Below are 18,552 nucleotides of genomic sequence, written 5' to 3' on the forward strand. Positions count from 1 at the left end.
GAATGGCTGGACTATTCAGGAGCATGTCTGACAGGAAGCTAGTTGATGATTCAGCTATTAACACCTGCTTGTTAGTATGAAATGCAAACATTTCTCACCATTGTGTCTTTAATCTTGGCTGATTGGCAGCTGTTTAATCAGTGACCTTTGGTCTGAAATATATACTGGCGTCTTTTCTCAGTGTGAGGTTTACCAGAAATTAGGTTCACTAGGAATTAGGTCATTTATATATGATATCAGAATATGAAAGCCTATCTCATCCAAAAATCTTAGACTATTTGTGTAAAACAAAGGTTAACCCTTTCTAGGTTTAATAAACATTGATTTTAATTTCTTGCAATGTCTTACTGATTCTGTACATTGTAAAGAAATGTATTGGTTTTAGTTTCTATGCATTAGTCTGTATTAGTGATTGAGGGGTCTAAATTAGGGAGACACAGGTATAAAATAAATTCTAAGGCCAGAATTTTCCCCCCTTTGGGGGGGAAGTTGAGGAGCGGGTGCGCGGAGGTGCAACGATCGGAGGTGCCCTTGATCTGGGGCATGCCGCCATTTTATGTGGGCGGGCCAATTAAGACCCGCCCAGCGTGACATCCACCAGGAAGCGCTATGCGCTCCCTGTGCGGGTTGGGGTGGGGGGGGGGGGGATATTCCGAGCCGACAGTGTGCTCTTTCATGCATGCGCACGAAAAAGTGCACTCATTTCCCTGAGGCTAAGTGCTGCCTCAGGGAGATCGACTCCACAGTGAAAAATCTTAAAGAGAAAAAAAAAATTCCCTGACATGTCCCCTCATGTGACACTGTCACAATAGTTGGGAAATGTCCATCACTTTCAAAGGCACTTTTATTACATTTTTAAAAACCTACCTGAAACCTCATCCCGCCCGTGGATGAGGTTTCATGCTTTTTCCCATGCCCGCCATCCCAGCCTGCCCGCCAACCTTAAGGGTGACGGGCAGGTCCACTAATTACTTCACTGACTTCAATTCGCTGACCAGGAAATCCTGGCCTAAAAGATTTAGAGCAGAGTGAAGGTGATTTTTGTTTTACACCGAAGGCTGTGCAATGTGCTACCAAGGTTAGTAATCAAAACAAAATTTAGGAATAAATGTTGACATTTAGGAATAGTTAAGATAGGTAGATGAAGAAAAGGAATATTATGCAAATGGCTGTGTTTTGAATGAGTCAAAATCTTGCCCTAATTTGGCAGACCCCGGACTGCAGGTTTCAATTAATTGGAGGTTCGATTTACTTTACAGAAGCTGCCTTTCTGCTGCCAACACGAGATGATAAGGGTTGGCAGAAAACCAGAGTCATAATATTCAGATATACTTCTTTTAAAATATTGTTATCATGGTCCTGCCAAAATGGCAAATTGAAGTTAATGGGCAGAATTTTCTCCCCTTTGGGGGTGGAAGTTGATGGGTGGGTGCGTGCGGGCACACTTCAGATCAGTGCCCCCAATCGGAGGCGCGATGCCATTTTATGTGGGCCGGCCAATTAAGGCCCGCCCAGCGTGACGTCCACAGGGAAGCACTATGAGTTCCCTGTGCGGGCGGGGGGTGGGGAATCCCTAAAATCGAGTGCGCTCTTTCGCGCATGCACACGAAAGAGTGCAATCATCTCCCTGAGGCTAAGTGCTGCCTCAGGGAGATCGCCACTACTTTCAACAATATCAAAAATACAAAAAAAAATTCCCTTACATGTCACATGAGTTGGGACACGTTCATAATTTCCATAACAACCTTATTAAAAATTAAAAGACCCGACATGAAACCTCATCCCGCCGGTGGATGAGGTTTCATGTTTTTTCTAGTTGCTGCCAGGGCTCCCGGCCTGCTCGCCAACCTTAAAGTTAGACGGGCAAATCCCCTAATTACTTATTTGACCCTGTCAATGGCCACAATTGGCCACTGACAGGTCAGCAGGCGCGCAGCTGATTTTGCTGCAACCCCGCCTTCCTGAAAATTTAAATGGGGCAGGGTGACATCGGGAGTTCCGCCCGACGTCATCCCGTGTCGTATAACACATTGGCGAGCTGGCCCCGCCCCTGCTCGCCAATAGTAAAATCCTGCCCAATGTGTTATCACAACATAAGAAACAGGAGCAGGAGCAGGCTCCTGTAGCCTGCTCCACTAGTTAAAAGATAATGGCTAACCTTGAACCTCAATTTGGCTTTCTTGCTCAATTCCCATATCCCTAGGTTACCCTGTAGTCCAAAAGTCTATCTATCTTCGCCTTGACCACGCTCAATGACTGAGAATCCATAGCCCATAGAGGTAGAACATTCCCAAGATTCACAATCATCTTATCAACCCTTCATCCTGAGAGTATGCTTCCTCTGTCTAGACCCTCCAGGCAGGGGAAACAATCTATCAGTATCTACCCTGTCAATTTCCATCAGAATCAATGAGATCATCTCTCAACCTTCTAAACTGCAAAGAGTGGAAACCCAATTTACTCAGCCTCTCATCACACTCTCATTTCAAGAGCCAATCTAGTAAAGCTTTGCAGTACTGCCTCCAATGCAAGTATACCCTTCCTTAGATAAGGAGACCAAAACTGTGCATAGTCAGTATTCCTGTTGTGGTCTTACAATTGTAGCCCTGCACAATTATAGCAAGACTTTCTCACTTTTTTTATTTGTTCATGGGGTGTGGGTGTTGCTGACTAGGCCATCATTTATTGTCCATCCCCAATTGTGCTCAAGGTGGTGGTGGTGAGCTGCCTTCTTGAATCACAGCATTCCATGAGGTCTAGGTACATCCATGGTGCTGTTAGGGAGGGAATTCCAGGATTCTGATGCAGTGACAATGAAGGAGTGGTGATACATTTCCAAGTCAGGGTGGTGAGTGACTTGGAGGGGAAGGTCCAGGTGGTGGTGTTTCCATGTATCTGCTGCCTTTGTTCTTCAAGATGGTAGTGGTCATGGCTTTGGAAGGTGTTGTCTAAGGAAGCTTGGTGAGTTTTTGCATTGCATCTTGTAGATGGTACACATGCTGTTACTGTGCATCGGTGGTGGAGGGAGTGAATGTTTGTGGATGGGGTGCCAATTAAACAGGCTGGTTTGTCCTGAATGGTGTCAAGCTTCTTGAGTGTTGTGGGAGCTGCACTCATTCAGACAAGTGGAGAATATTTTATCACACTCCTGATTTGTGCCTTGTAGATGGTGGACAGTCTTTGGGGAGTCAGGAGCTGTGTTACTCACCACAGGATTCCTAGCATCCGACCTGCTCTTGAAGCCACAGTATTGATCTGCCTAGGCCAGTCCATTTTCTGGTCAATGGTAACCCCCTAGGTGTTGATGGTGGGAAATTCAGCGACAGTAATGCCATTGAACATCAAGGAGTGATGGTTAGATTCTCTCTTGTTGCAGATGGTCACTGCTTGGCGTTTGTGAGGTGTGAATATTACTTGCCACTTGTCAGCTCAAGCCTGGATATCATGCATTTGGGCATGGACTGCTTCAGAATCTGAGGAGTCATGAATGGCGCTGAACATTGTGCAATCATCAACGAACACCCCCACTTCTGACCTTATGATGGAAGGAAGGTCATTGTTGAAGCAGCTGGAAATGGTTGGGCCAAGGATTCAACCCTGAGGAACACCTGCAGTGTTGTCCTGGAGCAGAGATGACTGACCTCCAACATCCACAACCATCTTCCTTTGTGCTAGGTATGAATCCAACCAGTGGAGAGTTTTCCCCCTGATTCCCATTGACTCCAGTTTTGCTAGGGCTCCTTGATGCCACACTCAGTCATATACACCCTTGACATCAAGGGCTATCACTCCCACCTCACCTCGGGAGTTCAGCTCTTTTGTCCATGTTTGAAACAAGGCTGTAATGAGATCAGGAGCTGAGTGGCCCTGGCAGAACCCAAACTGGGCATCAGCGAGCAGATTATTGCTAAGCCAGTGCTGCTTGATAGCACTGTTGATGACACCTTACATGACCTTACTGATGATTGAGAGTAGACTGATGGTTGGGTTGGATTTGTCCTGCTTTTTGTGTACAGCTATTTCTGATATCATGTGGAGTGAATTAAACTGGCTGAAGACATCTGTGATGCTGGGGACCTCCTGAGGAAGCCAAGATGGATCATCCGCTCAGCACTTCTGGCTGAAGATTATAGCAAATGCTTCAGCCTTATCTTTTGCGATGATATGCTGGGCTCCCCCGACAATGAGGATGGGGACATCTGTGAAGCCTCCTCCTCCAGTGAGTTGTTTAATTGTCCACAACCATTCACAACAGGATATGGCAGGACTGCAGAGCTTAGATCTGATCTGTTGTTTGTGGGATCAGTTAGCTCTGTCTACTACTTGCTGCTTATGCTGTTTGGACGCAAGTAGTCCCGAGTTATAGCTTTACAGGTTGTCACCTCATTTTTAGGTATGCTTGGTGCTGCTCCTGGCATGCCCTCCTGCACCCTTCATTGAACCAGGATTGATCCCCTGGCTTGGTGGTAATGGTAGAGTGGGGGATATGCTGGGCCAAGGTGGATTACTAGTCCAGCAACAATACCGTTACGCCATCGCCTCCACATATCCCATTGTAGACTCTTTTGGGTGGGGGGGGGGGGGGAAACTGAAAACAACTTGTAAGTTTTGATTGAGTGGGGGTGGGTTAAAGCCAGAAAAATGTGCTTCCAGAACCAAACCCACCCATTTCCCACTTTAACTGGACAGGAAGTTTTGGTCAAGAAGCAGATCTTTCTGCTTTAAATCACCCACTCAAACAAAAAAAAAATGCAAGCCTCATTTTCAAGCAGCTTTTGAACTTTTACCTCTGCGGACTGGCTAACCTGAGCCACGGGGAACCCAGCAGTTTCCTCAGGATGAGCCTTGGTAGATCCACTAGGTGGTTAAGGGTTGATTGATTATGTTGTTAGGTGATGGGCATTGTTTGATTATGGAAGGAGAGCACATATAAAGAGAGTCAGCTGGGATACTGAGTGGGTATTTAAGAGACAGAGAACTGTAATGCCGCACCCTATGAATAAACCTACTCTCAAAGAAAAAATTCGCCTCTTGTTTCATACTTCACCATCTGGTTTGGCTCCATTTAACATAGGTAAGCACTATCACACATACCCCTTGATCCAGGTACCTGCCTGAGGAGGTTCTGTGATTGGAGGCTCCCCCACAAATCATTTCTTGAGGTTTCTGACATCACCTCTGGTCACCAGGCCCTTATTCCTCCCTATTCCATCACCACCATCCCACACCACTCCAACAATCCTCCCTGCCTCTTCCCCCACTAGGCCCTCATTGTACACATGTCACCCCAAGACCTCCAATTTCCCTCTATCTGCTGGGACCTCTGAACTCCCCCTACTCCGAGGCCTTGTCACCTTCCCATCAGGCCTCAACCTCCATCCTCTCCTCCTCCCCCGCCCAACCCCCCTACCCTTCCCCAGAATGGCCACTCCATAGGTTTGCCCCAAACTCTTACCCCACCTCTCCATCTCCTCCCGATTACGACCCCAATCTCAGTGTGAATCAACCAGCTGTGTCGAAGAGGTACCGACTCCCTGACTGATGGTCTGGTTGTCAGTCAAGCTGGGTACCTGCATATAGCAGTTTACCCCTGATATTCTGAATAACAAGCTCCCTGCAGGTCAGGTCAGTGTAAATTCTCCCTTTTGTGTCCTCCTCACAGCTTACCTAGCTTTCTATTATTAGCAAAGTTGGATACATCTAATTGCCACATTTTTGTAAATGGTTGAGGCCCCAGCGCTGATCCTAACCGAAACCCACTAGTTATAGCCTGCCAAATTGAAAGTAGTACATTTAGCCCTATTCCCTATTTCCTGTTTGTTAACCAATCCTCTACTCATAATGCGTTACCCGAACTGCAGGAGCAGTATCATAACTTATTATGTGGGACCTTGCTGAACACCTTTTGGAAATCCAAATATACTACATCCATTGGTTCCCTTTAACTACCTGCAAGTTACATTCTCAAAAAAATTAATAAACTTGTCAAGCATAAATTTCCTTTCATAAAACCATGTTAACTCTGCTTAATCATATTATGATTTTCTAATTGCCTTGTTAACATCTCCTCCATAATGGATTCCCATATTTTCCTGATGACTGGTATCAGGCTAAATGGCCTGTAGTTCCTCATTTTCTCTCTCCTTTTCTTGAATAGTGATTTACATGTGTTACTTTTCAATCTGTTGGAACTGTTCTAGAATCTAAGGAAGATCATAACCAATGCATCCACTATCACTGCACCCACCTCTTTTAAAACCTGAGGATGCAGGCCATCAGGTCCAGGAGATTTGTTGGCTTTCAGCCCTATTAGTTTCTCTAATATTTTACTTCTACTGATACTAATTACTTTAAGTTCCTCGCTTTCATTCGCTCTTTGGTTCTCCATTATTTTTGATATCCTTTGTGTGTCTTCTACAGTGAGGACAGATACAAAATATTTGATTATAACCTCTGTTATTTCCATATTTCCCACTATAATTTATCCAGTCTTGATCTCTAATGGAGCATGTTTACTTTTACTACTCTCCACATACACTTGTAGAAGCATTAACAAACAGTTTTTACGTTGCTTGCTAGTTTACTCTTATAATACAATTTCTCCCTCTTTGTCAATGTTTTGAATATCATGGGAGAGAGAAACAGAGTTAAGGTTTTGAGCCGAATATGACACTTCACTTCTGAAGAAGAGTCATATTGGACTCAAAACATTTGGTCAAATTTTAAGGTGGTGGGATTTTACGGTCCTGCTGAAGTAAATGGGCTTTTGAATGGCTCGCTGCATTTTAAGGCCCACCCCCGCTGTGACAGAGCTGTAAAATTCTACCCATTAACTCTGTTTCTCTTTCCACAGATGCTGCCAGACCTACTGAGCTGTGTATTTCCAGTATTTTGTTTCTATTTCAGATTTCAGATTTCCAGAATCTGCAGTATTTTGCTTTTATTTTGGTTATCCTTTGCTGGTTTCTAAAACGCTCATTGTACAAAACAAGAGTTAAAATAGTTTAATTACTAGTTGGTTCCATAACGTATAATTCTGGGTGATCTATCTCGAATATGCTGTATTCCATAAACTCGTCCTCCAGGCTACCTTTGCCAATTTGAGAAGAATCTAAGTATCCCTTGAGGAAACTCTGCTTCTAGAAGCAAAGCCTTTGAAGATTGAGCCCACTTCATTTTCATAACACATGATCTTTAAGATACTAATTCTTAATACTTGTTTCTTTTTAGTGCTGCACTCAACCTTAGATGGTGTTACTGTAATGTTATTCCTGTAACATTGCAGAAATCCAATATGTACATAATACAGCTCAAATATTTCAATAAAAGGTCAACTGTTGCATTTTTGTCTCAAATTAAATCTGCAACACTCTGAAAACCAGAACAAAAATATTTTAAAACACATAATTAAAGGATTCTAGGGGGCAAAATTGGACCCTGTTGCACAAACAAAATTGAAAACATGTTGCTTTGATTGGCGGATTAAAGAGTCCCTGGCATCAGCCTGAAAGTGGCATTAGACCCTTGAACATATTGCTCTCTTGCTAACTTTGACAGTTCTTCAGCAGCCTAGTCAGTGTCCTTGCATTAAAAGAAACTGCTGCAGGCCACCGAAAAAGTTAAGTTTTTGGTTGTAAGTTATTTTCAAACTTTCCCTAGTGTGCAGCCAGGATGAGACAAAAATGCACCCACTAGCTCACTAGCACTACTGCTAGTTCCTGCTCCTCCCTCTCCTGATCACTGCATTCACTGCCCCACCTGAGGACCACTTCCAGCATCGAAATAGCCTAAATTCATCCACAATTTTCTGGCAAGCTAGTTGGGGGCAGGTAGTAGGCACCTGCAGCTCACCAGTATTCTTAAACTAAGAGTCATGTTCTGTGCATACCTATTCCATCACATGCATCATTTCCTACTTCCAGTTTGCAAGAGGCCGGGAGCCAATTTTTGTCATCTAAAGATTAACTCAATGCTCAAAATTCAAATTCCATGCAGATAGAAAATAAAATTTCTGTAAACATTTAAACAATACAAATTGCAGTAACATTCTTATTTTAGGATAATTTAAATGCAAAATATACATCATGCAACATAATATTGGAAAAGTCTTTAATGCAGAGATTCTGCATGGTGGAACTATAGGATTATTTTTGTATCCAGTTTTTTATGCAATTCTAAAGATCTGGGATATATATTTTTATTTGTGCATTTTTTGAAGACAAGGTTATAATGTAGAATGTATTGGTCAATCTTCATTAAATAAACAGTATTTTCCATTAACTGGGACTGATTAGCTCAGCTGGCTAGATGCTAGCATGTGATTCAGAATAACACCAACATCATGGGTTCAATTCCTATTCCAGCTAAGGTAGATTTGGGACCAGTGTCTTTGCCCCGAGGGTGGAAGGCAATGGGTAAAAAAAGCTCAGGATGAAGCATCAACAGACAATAAGCCAAGGACCTGTCTTTGGGCTGAGCACACATGACATGACGTAACCCACTAACTGTTGTCAAGTGCTGTGACCTCAAGCAATGACTTCTTTGCCTACTCTTGGGAATCCACTGAAATGTATGAAATATTGGCCTAAACATGCCCTTAATTATATTGCTGAAATTCAAAAATGTTTGAGGAATGGTGGGCAAAAGAACAATTCTTTTTACTCCATGAGGTTCCAACAAAGCTGGGTACACCCCCACTTCCTGATGGCTTTCTAGGCATTCACATCATTTATTCACTGCATAAGAGCATCCCAAATTAAACACATCCCTGCCTTAACTCGAACATTTTAACTGGTCCTGGGTAAATGTATGATATCATTGCTACTGCAGCTGTATAGAGTAGATATGGGCCACAACAAAGAATGAACACTTAATTAAAAAACAAGCTACTGCAGATGCTGGAAATCTGAAATAAAACCAGAAAATGCTGGAAATACTGAGCAGATCAGGCAGCATCTGTGCAGGGAGAAGCAGAATTAACAATTCAGAGTGACAAAATGTCATCGACAATGAACCATTAACTCATTTTCTCTCTCCATTGCTGCCACCACCTGGATTCTGCATAGTCAGTTGTTGTTGGTGTCACTAAAGGAAAGGCAGACCTGAATTTTCGCTCCCAAGTCAGGAAGTTCAGAGGGTAGGCAAGGGGGTGGGCAGATACTTTCATGGTGGGGGGAGGGGGGGTGGGGGTGGGAGGATAGTTGGGGTAGGGTGTCCAGGGGTCAGTATTATAGTCATCTAAGAGTTAGAAGTGGTTTTAATTCTTCTAAGTTTTCCTAGGTAACTGCTCTGCTAAAAGTCAGGACCATCTGAAATCTGCGATTTAAATTGGAGTATCAGATGGTGCCCAGGGCAGGGTAATTGCCAACTGGAAATTTGAACTTCCTGGGCAGTTGCATTCCAATCCTTACATGGGGACTTCTGATGGGGGAGGGTGGGGTGTCCCCCAGCACATCCTGGGTACAACACCCCAGAGAATAGAAGTTATGAGCCAATAAAACAAAAAAAAAAACACCCTCCAGCCTTCATTGCCCCCTACACGCTCCCCATTCCCCAGCCATGTCAACTTTTGCCCCCCAAACACCTCCCATGGCATCTTATACCCTCCATGCCAACTTATTCCCCTTTATCCATGCCACATAGCCCTTTATAGCTCCTATACCAATCTATGCCCCTCTACTTGCCATGGCCCTTTATGTCCCCTATGCCAACTTAGAGCCAACTCAGGCCATCCTTTGACTTTACACTCTTTGCCAACTCACTCAGTATCTGCCATGGGCAGACAACAGGACCCCTGCTGAGATGAAATAAAATAAAGTATTAAGTGCTTATTGCAGACTTTATTTTTTATAAAAAACACTCTCATTCATAAAAACCCATTCACTACATTTATTGCTGCAACTACATAATCCCTTATAAAAACAAGCATTTCATTTAAGTGCTCAATCCCTTATAAAAACAAGTATTTGTATTCCTAGCTCCAGATCGAATACCATAACCATTTGGAACTGTCAATCAAATTGTGAACTGACAGGCACCCCATCTTCCAAACGTGAAACTTCTACCATCTAGAAGCACAAGGGCAGCAGATGCATGGGAACACCACCACCTGGAAGTTCCCCTTCAAGTCACTCATCATCCTGACTTGGAACTATATCACCCTTCCTTCACTGTCACTGGGTCAAAATCCTGGAACTGTCTCCCTAACAGCACTGCGGATGTACCTACACCACATGGACTGCAGTGGTTCAAGAAGACAACTCACTAACACCTTCTCAAGGGCAATTAGGAATGAGCAATAAAAACGCTGGCCCAGCCAGTGATGCCCAAGTCCCATGAAAGAATATTAAAAAATATAATTGGTTGTGAAATCAGTCATGCAGGACAAATCTTAAAATGTTAGCTCTCAGGCTTATGGTAACAGAAAGAGTGGAATAGCAAGCAGTGGTTTCTTAAATTCTAGAGTGGTCTTTTTTAAAGATTTAAAGGCAAGGAGATATAAATGCCTTGACAGCTTGACAATTCCAATGAGTTTGAGTTCCAAAAAGAAAGGCCTAAAGCCCCAAGTTGTGGTTTGGACATCCCAGTTTTGAAAATTGGATCTGTTTGAAGGCAGCTGCACTCTTACATGTGCAGCTCCCTCCGTGAACCATGGACATAGAAAATACAACCTGCCCTAATTTTCTCCCCTCCCAGGGAAAATGTTGTATGCCAGGTTCAGAGGCGGAATTCTGGAATCGGGCCTCTGGCGCCATTTTGACGAAGCCAGAGACCCCCTCTGTCTTTATGAAAATTCAGGCCATAATGTTGATAGTTGCAGTGAAAAGAATCAAATACTTGTTTTGATTCAATTGTATTTGAGAGATATTCTCGGTGCAGGGAGCCAGTTTTTGTTGTAAAGGGTAGATATATATGTCTGACTTTAAGAATGTAGAAATGATGATTTCAAACTTCTTCATTATCTGAGGAATTGCAAATAGACCTGAACACTGTGCAATCAACAGCAAGCATTTCCAGTTCTCTCCTTATGACGGTTAACAGGAGGCTCTGATGAAAACTCATTGAGCTGAAATGCTAACTCTATGTGTCTCTCCCCACTGAAGCTGCCTGAGCTGCTGAGTATTTCCAGCATTTTCTGTTTTCATTTCAGAGCACCTAACTAAATTACTTAAAAAATGTAATAGTGAGCAATTGATCAGAATGACAACAGGTTCAATTGTAAGAAAAACACAAACATTCTGTTACTACCAAGTTCCATGCTATTGCTATTATTTGTTTATCACCATTTGACAGAATGTACAAGCTTTCAGAGAATGAGGAAGAGAGAAGCACTGCACTCATGTTCCACACTAACACGCACATGCACTGTACCATAATCTGTCATACTTGTTGCAGAGGCGGGGGTGCTGCAACCCAGCAACCAGTCTGCAGTGTTTAAAATAGTCATGGTGTCTCCTGAAGGGGGAAAGTCAGAATCACATTTAGTTTGAGAATTCAGTAACATTTTATCCCTTGCCATTACACTAATACATTTATTCATGCAACTTGCAATCATACAAAAAATTGATGGAAGGTGTTAAACAAGTACATTTCCAGGTAACGTAAATATAAAATGCCCTGCAATGGGGCACAGTGGTAGAAGAACAGCTTTATTGGCATAACAAGTTACCCAGGAAAAGCAAGGGCCATCGGTGCAAATGACAGTAAAACAACTATGCATCATCAGGCTCATCAACAGTGCAAATTCAAGGAAATTAAATGACAGATGAATAATCAACCGGACTCATTTTAAATATTGGTTGAGAAATTGCAGAAAAGAAATACCAAGCAAATTGTGTCATTGTAAGCCCCACTTTCTCTACCCTGCACACTCATTAGTGCAAAAGAGGTTTAAGTTAGTTAAATAAATAACTACATGTGGTTCAGCTAAGCCACAGAAATTATTTAAACCACATCTAAATAAGGTATCAAAGAAATAGGATGCTTCCCCTTGGTACTACCACCTGTTGGTTTTTCTTGGCCTTGCTGCATCTTAGTGAATCCAACAAATATCTTTGGAAACAATTTTTTTTGCCTTTGGCATTTTGGCGAACAAAATGATGGGCACTGTGTGGAGTATAAGTTGAGAGTGAGTAATGAGAACAAACTGTTTACCACTCTTATATTAAAGGAAAAATCATGGAAGACCACAGCTAATTTTGGCACCAGCCATTTAGATAACTTTTGACTTTTTACAAAAATAAATAATTTTAAAACCAAATCCATGCTAAACAAAATCACAGTTAAATAAGAATGCTCTGTAAGCAATCCAATATTTACTAGCTTGCAAGGCTGAATTATACTCTGCCTGGGTAACCCTAGTCCAGTTCACTCCAGATATTAATGAGATACATGACATTGCTGTTTATAGTGCAATCAGAGCAGGCCAAACCAGACCAGGTTACTGCACATTGATCTCATGTTGAAGTGTGTGTGCAAAATGAATTACATGTAAACTAATGGACGCAACCAGTTAACAGTATACTATCAGCAATAGCAATGACTGGTGGGATATTTATTGCTCCATTCATTATTTTATAACAGGAAATTTGAATGACCTCCCAAGGTCAAAGGTAAACAAATGTTAAAGAAAAAGGAAAATGTAATTAAAACTCATAAATCAGTTCTGCATCCCATGTCACATTCACTGCAGTACGTTCTCCTCCTCGAAAAGAATAAGAGGGATTTTTCAAGAAAAAGATCAGGAAATGGCAGCAGGATTGATTTAGAATGACACCAGGGATTACACAATTTATGGCAGAGCTCTCAGTTTTGGAGTTTTCCCAAACCCAGTAGCCAAACATATTATAATCTGTGGACTTTTTCCATATAATCAAAAAAATAAGAGAAACAAAGGCCAAAGAGAAATAGAGGGAGAGAGATAAATGTGCCTATGTGAGAAAGAGGAGCAACTGATTTATTTTAAAAACATGACCATATGCTAAATAGATAAGAAATTTTATCTGTGTTTACTATTTATGGTCCAAAATTGCCCATGTAAAAATCTGGAAAGTTATGGGAAAAAAGAGCAACTTTATTCCTATATGATAATCATTTGCATGCATGGGATAATAACAAAAACAAATTATTCGGTAGTAAAGGGTTTGAAGAATGTTCACTTCACTCGTTTAATTTGACAATGTAAAGATCAGATGAACTCCAAGATTAAGATTAAAATTTGAACTCATCCTTGTTTTCTGTTTTATTCTATGTAAATATGTGCAATTTGGAATTCATCCCACTTTCAGTCGATATTAGATTCTTATCACATATACCAGGCCTCAACTTTGAAACTGACCATCATCTTTGCACACCCCACGTGCAACCGGGCATGGAGAGGCTGGGGTGCCAGACAAAGGTAAGAGTGCAGTGCACAGAGGTGAGAGTTTCAGCTTGAGCAACCATTCTAGTGTAGTGTCTTCATTGATGTGAGCTTTGAATCTGGAGTCCCCATTGATCATTAAAGATGCATCATGTTGCAGGTCTCCCCAGGGTGCCAGGCATGCGCAGTGACTGTGAGATGACTTTAACTAATGACATGTCCTTCTTCTTCCTTTTAGGTTTGCCAGCAGGTGCCCGATCTCCAGACCCTGAAAGGCCAACCCGATACCAGAGCACCACCGGGCGTAATTTGCACTTGCATAACAACCACTCTCTGAAGCATGCACCAGCACAGATACCAGTACCTCAGTGGGCATTAGAGTGGTGGCTAGTATATCGGTGCACATTGGTGAGGGCGCTTCACAAACACTCGAGGAGCAGGTGGAGGCAGAGAGTGCCCAGGGCGATGGCAGTCGGAGAACTGCTGGGGACCAGGACGGTGCTCAGTTGAAGGCTGATGATGAGCTTCTGGAGTCGTCCATTAGGCGGTAAATGCTGGATGTCTAGCAAGATGTGCTGGAGGACCCATGAGGGTCTGCGTGCCATGGTCTCCGTGATGGAACAGTCCATGCGGAACGTGAACACGGAGTTGACCACCATGGCTGAGCGCACTGCCTCCTGCATTGAGAGTGGTGACTCTCATGGAGAGGCAGCTCCAGGGACAGAATCAGGGGTTCCTGGCTGCGGTGACTTGGGAAATGGGTGCTGTGGCACTGGCTGCTCCCTCCCAGGCGGGGCCAGCATAGGTTCCACTGGCTAAAGGACAACCGCCAAGGTCATTAAGGCCAACAAGACAGCAGAGTCAGCAGGCTGTCTCCAAAGCCGGTGCCAGAGAGGGTGGAGCACCTAGACGTAGCACTTGCAAACCTAAGTTAAAGGCACCATGAGCACAAGAGGGACAAGTCATGGGTGATTTTATGTTCATTTATGTTTACTTTATCTATACTGGTCTGGAATGAAGACCAGAGAAATTTATGTAAATAGTTTGGAATTGTCAAAATGAGAAAAATTTTGTTTTTGTCATCATAGCCTGAATATGCGTCACCTTTTTATTTTATTGGTACAGGGTACATCAGTATGTAATGCTGGACATAGGTGGCTCTGAACCTTATTGCACAGACACTGAGTGTTCTGTGTGTCCAAATGAAAGGGTCCTTTCAGACATCTGGGATGGAGGAGGCAGCCCTGGCATGCGTGTGAAGCTGAGCTTTGGTAGCCTAGCTGAAGGAGCATTGGATCAAGGCATCTCTGGTGTCCCTGACTCCCTGGATGTTACCGAGGTCTGGCTTCATGCCATCAGCATTCTCCTCACCGTGATCATCTTTGGACTCACTGCTGGACTCATCATCTTTGGCCTGTGCAGCTGTGTCGAGATCCTCTTCCTCCACTAGGTCCCCCCTTGCCAGAACCAGGTTGTGGGGAGCACAGCATGCAACCACGATCAGTGACACCCGCTCTGGAGCGTATTCTAGTTCTCCCTTTGAACGGTCCAGACATTGGAAGCGCATCTTGAGAAGACCTATGGTACCTCTCTAACACCGCCCTTGTAGAGGCTTGACTCTTATTGTAATGCTTCTCTGCCTCTGTTCTTGGGTGGTGGAGAGGCATCATGAACCACCTCTTCAACAGATAGCCCTTGACACCCAGCAGCCATCCATCCAGTCGGGCTGGATAATTGAAGAGCCTCAGCACCTGGGAGTGTCTCAGGATGGACGTGTCATGGGAACTGCCAGGGTACCTTGCACAGACTTGAAGAATCTGCATCCTGTGGTCACACACTATCTGTGCATTCATGGAGTGGAATCCCTTCCTGTTGAAGAAGGCACCCGGCTGACCCACTGGGGCCTTGATGGCCACATGTGTGCAGTCGAATGCACCCTGGATGCGGGGGACCCAGCAATCGCTGCAAAGCCTTGGGCTTGCTTAGCCTGGCTGGCCTCGTCCGTAAGGTAAAGAATAAAGGTCTCAGATACTCACCTGAACAGAGCTTCTGTCACTAGCTTCATGCAACTATGGACAGCTGATTGGGAGACTCCACAAAGATCCCCCACTGACCCCTGGAAAGAGCCAGCGCTATAAAAGTTGAGGGCTGCTGTGACCTTCAGAGCCATTGGCATGGGGTGTCCACCCACATAGTTGGAGCTGGTCTCATGGCCAATTATCTGGCAAATGGAGGTCACACTCTCCCTTTAGAGGCAGAGCCACTTTCTGCATTGCACCTCGGACATATTGAGGTAGCCTGTAAACCCTGGCAGCAGGATTGTGGCATCTTCTGCGGCCTCTTCCACCTTGGACTACCTGCTGGGCCTGTGCCCCTTGTGCCTGCACCTCTCCTCCCACAGGTCTCTCCCCTGGGAGCTGCATAGGAACACCTAGCCTCCTCTCCCTTCTGCCGCTCTCTTCCTCCTCAGAGGAGGTGCCTCCAGCGGAGGCCACAATCCCCATTACCAGGGTAAGGGAAGGTTGTCTGATACCTGGAGAGGCCCCACACAGTCTGAATCCTCCGGGGGCCTGGCAGACAGCAATAAGTCCTGAAATGAAACCTGGAAATGCTCAGAATGAAGCCCCGAACAGAGTTGAAGCTGCTGAGTACCAATAAGCAACCAGCTGCAAACTATCTCCAAAACTGCTCACTGCTCACACTGGCAATGCTGCTGACCCTTTTTATCTCGCCCTTGGATGAGGTTTGTGAAAACGTCCACTGGCCGCCTGCCTATTTTTGCCCGTGCGACAAGCAGAAAATCGTACAGGCAAGGAAAAAAATCAGTCACTTGGACTGTTAAGGGCCTTAAGAGGCCTGTTAATTAATAGCGGGTGCCGCTCCGGCACCCACTGAGCGAAATATCGCCCAAGTGCGTGTTGACATCGGGATGCTCATCCGGCGTCATCGCACACTATTTACTCCCGTTTGGGTCGGGCGCGCGCCTGCCTGCGGGATAAAAAATTCTGCCCATGGTTTCTGGGAGTTGCAATCCCAGAGGCATTCACCTATTTTTGTCCCTTGAAGGTGGTAAGTAAAGCAACAAGCTGTTAGATTCAACTTAAAACATAATTTTCTTCACAAAAGTAACATTCTGGAGCATGTCCAAAAATTTCCTTATTTGAAGTTTAATTTCTTCAAGGCTGAAGAGTTGCCGACGCATTTTTGGATTAAACCATTTGTTCCTGCTGTGAACACCTTAACTGGCTTTGTTTAACCACTGCTGTCACTTTCCTTGCATAGTCGCCAGTGCTTGGAAATAAAAGAGGGTGTAGGTTTGGAACAGTGATGAGATTTGCGCAACTGAGAGAATTACAGTGAGATCCCCGCATGGAGAATGTAGTTACGGTGCATTGCTATGATGGATAGCAGGGACAGTTGGCCTGAGTGTGGTTGAGTTATAATTGTCCATTTATGTTCCGTAACTGTGAAATGGTTTTCAGTTTGTTCATATGCTGCCGGTGGAGGTCACTTTTTTACCATACAGTAAGCAGAGAGAGAGGGAGCAAGAGAGAGAGAGACAGAGAGAGAGAGAGCCTGCACTGTCTGGATCAAAACAGTTGTTTATTTAAAATAGTTAAATCAGCATACCCTTAATTCACATAATCTCCACCTGCTCTAGGCTGTTATGGGATTAAGGACAGGGACAGATCCAATAATGAGTCGGTTTGTTGACTGCACTTAAAATGCACTGTTCCTTTGCATTATTGCAAGCATGAGCTGGAAAGATTTCAATTCACAAATTTACATATTGTATCTGGCGTTAGATTTACTTGATCCTGTGAATTTGTTTTGAAGTCAGAAGGAATGCTTTTTTCATACTTAAAATATCTATAACCATTCCAGGATAAATTTATTTTTGGATTGAAAGACAGTAGGCGCCAAAAATTCAGAAAATGCACTGAATGAAGTACAAAAATATTTATTTTCTGGAAAGATACTTGGATCCCTTTGGAAAATGAACTTCACTCTTCCAGCATTCATACTTACCTTCAGTAAATTGTGAATATACCATTGTTGCAAACAGCACTTTTGTATACTTCAGGTTTTGTCCTCTGCATGAACGTGATGGAATGCTGGGTACGTCTGCAGCCTGAGTTATGAAAAGCCCCTATCCGTGTAGTTTCAGCTGAAGTCATTTTCACAGGTTAGAGGGCCTTAAGGGCTGTTTATGGTCTCCAGTTTTTGGAGACTGTCAGATTTTTTGCCTACATACACTTCAAAAATAATCAATTGGTTGCAAAACACTTTTGGGCATCCTGAAGTTGTGAAAGGTGTATTAACGCTCTTCCTTTTTTTATTTTATCAGTTTCCACGGTTGACATGTATGCATCACTGACAATCCTAAATCTTTGAGATAAATAGACAGTTGAAACTACTGTGGTATAACATTTACAGAAGGGCAATTATTGTTGGTTTAATATAAATGAGTTCAACAAAATTCATTCCTTGTGTTTATTACTGAAAATATAATCTACATTTGTAAATTATTTCTCAAAAGTGCATGGCTTTTAGAGAGCTAATTTAAAGGCACAGTTGAAACTCTATCACAGTACAATGCTGTAAAGGAAAGAGACTCTTTGTCTGGGGATTGTGAGGTGCATCTATTCTCACTGCTATTAGCAGTGCAAGAATATCATTGCTGATGATTCTATGTTGGACTCATTTCAGAAACTTGTACTTATGATAAATAGTTCTGGTTCACCTGCACTCTTGAGATGTTTCCCATCTCATGCAGAATTAGTTGTTTGGTGACGAACTGAGGGCCAGATTTTCATGGCCTGAATGGAACCTGAGATGGCACCAAAAAAAAAAGGCCACTGAGCTGTGTGCCCAGGGACCCCACCTCTGTTTTCAACCTCAACCATTTTCACGAGGGTGGGGGAAGGAGCAGGCCCTGGACCCTGCCACTCCTATGGAGGAGGCAATCAACACCGTTGCGGGCACTTGAGAGCCTGTCTCCGGTAATTTTCAGGGAGGCAGCCAGGTTTTAGCAGCTGTGTGGAGGCATGAACCATGGATTGGAAGTAAAAAAGGTTAAAAAGTGGGTAAAATGGTTTTGCCTCCTTTCAAGGTCATCTTGAAACGCTGTAGCATGGGTTGTATCTGTGTTCATTGAGGTGACTCACGCCAGTGCTGTGATCAGAAGCTGT

At 43.6% G+C, this 18,552-nt stretch overlaps 1 protein-coding gene across 8 annotated transcripts in view; it reads right to left on the minus strand.

Moving 5' to 3' along the window:
• The window catches only part of eya4 (EYA transcriptional coactivator and phosphatase 4), a 467,229-nt gene that overhangs the window by 168,184 nt on the left and 280,493 nt on the right, over positions 1-18,552 (minus strand). The window contains exon 5 of one of the 8 annotated variants that reach the window (XM_041188548.1): positions 11,386-11,454. The exons of the other annotated variants lie outside the window; for them this stretch is intronic. Coding sequence (XP_041044482.1) covers positions 11,386-11,454 — 69 coding nt within the window. The remainder of the gene's footprint in view (positions 1-11,385; positions 11,455-18,552) is intronic. 8 annotated transcript variants of the gene reach the window in all.

Source organism: Carcharodon carcharias, chromosome 5, assembly GCF_017639515.1.
Source record: "Carcharodon carcharias isolate sCarCar2 chromosome 5, sCarCar2.pri, whole genome shotgun sequence".
Lineage (NCBI taxonomy): Eukaryota > Metazoa > Chordata > Chondrichthyes > Lamniformes > Lamnidae > Carcharodon > Carcharodon carcharias.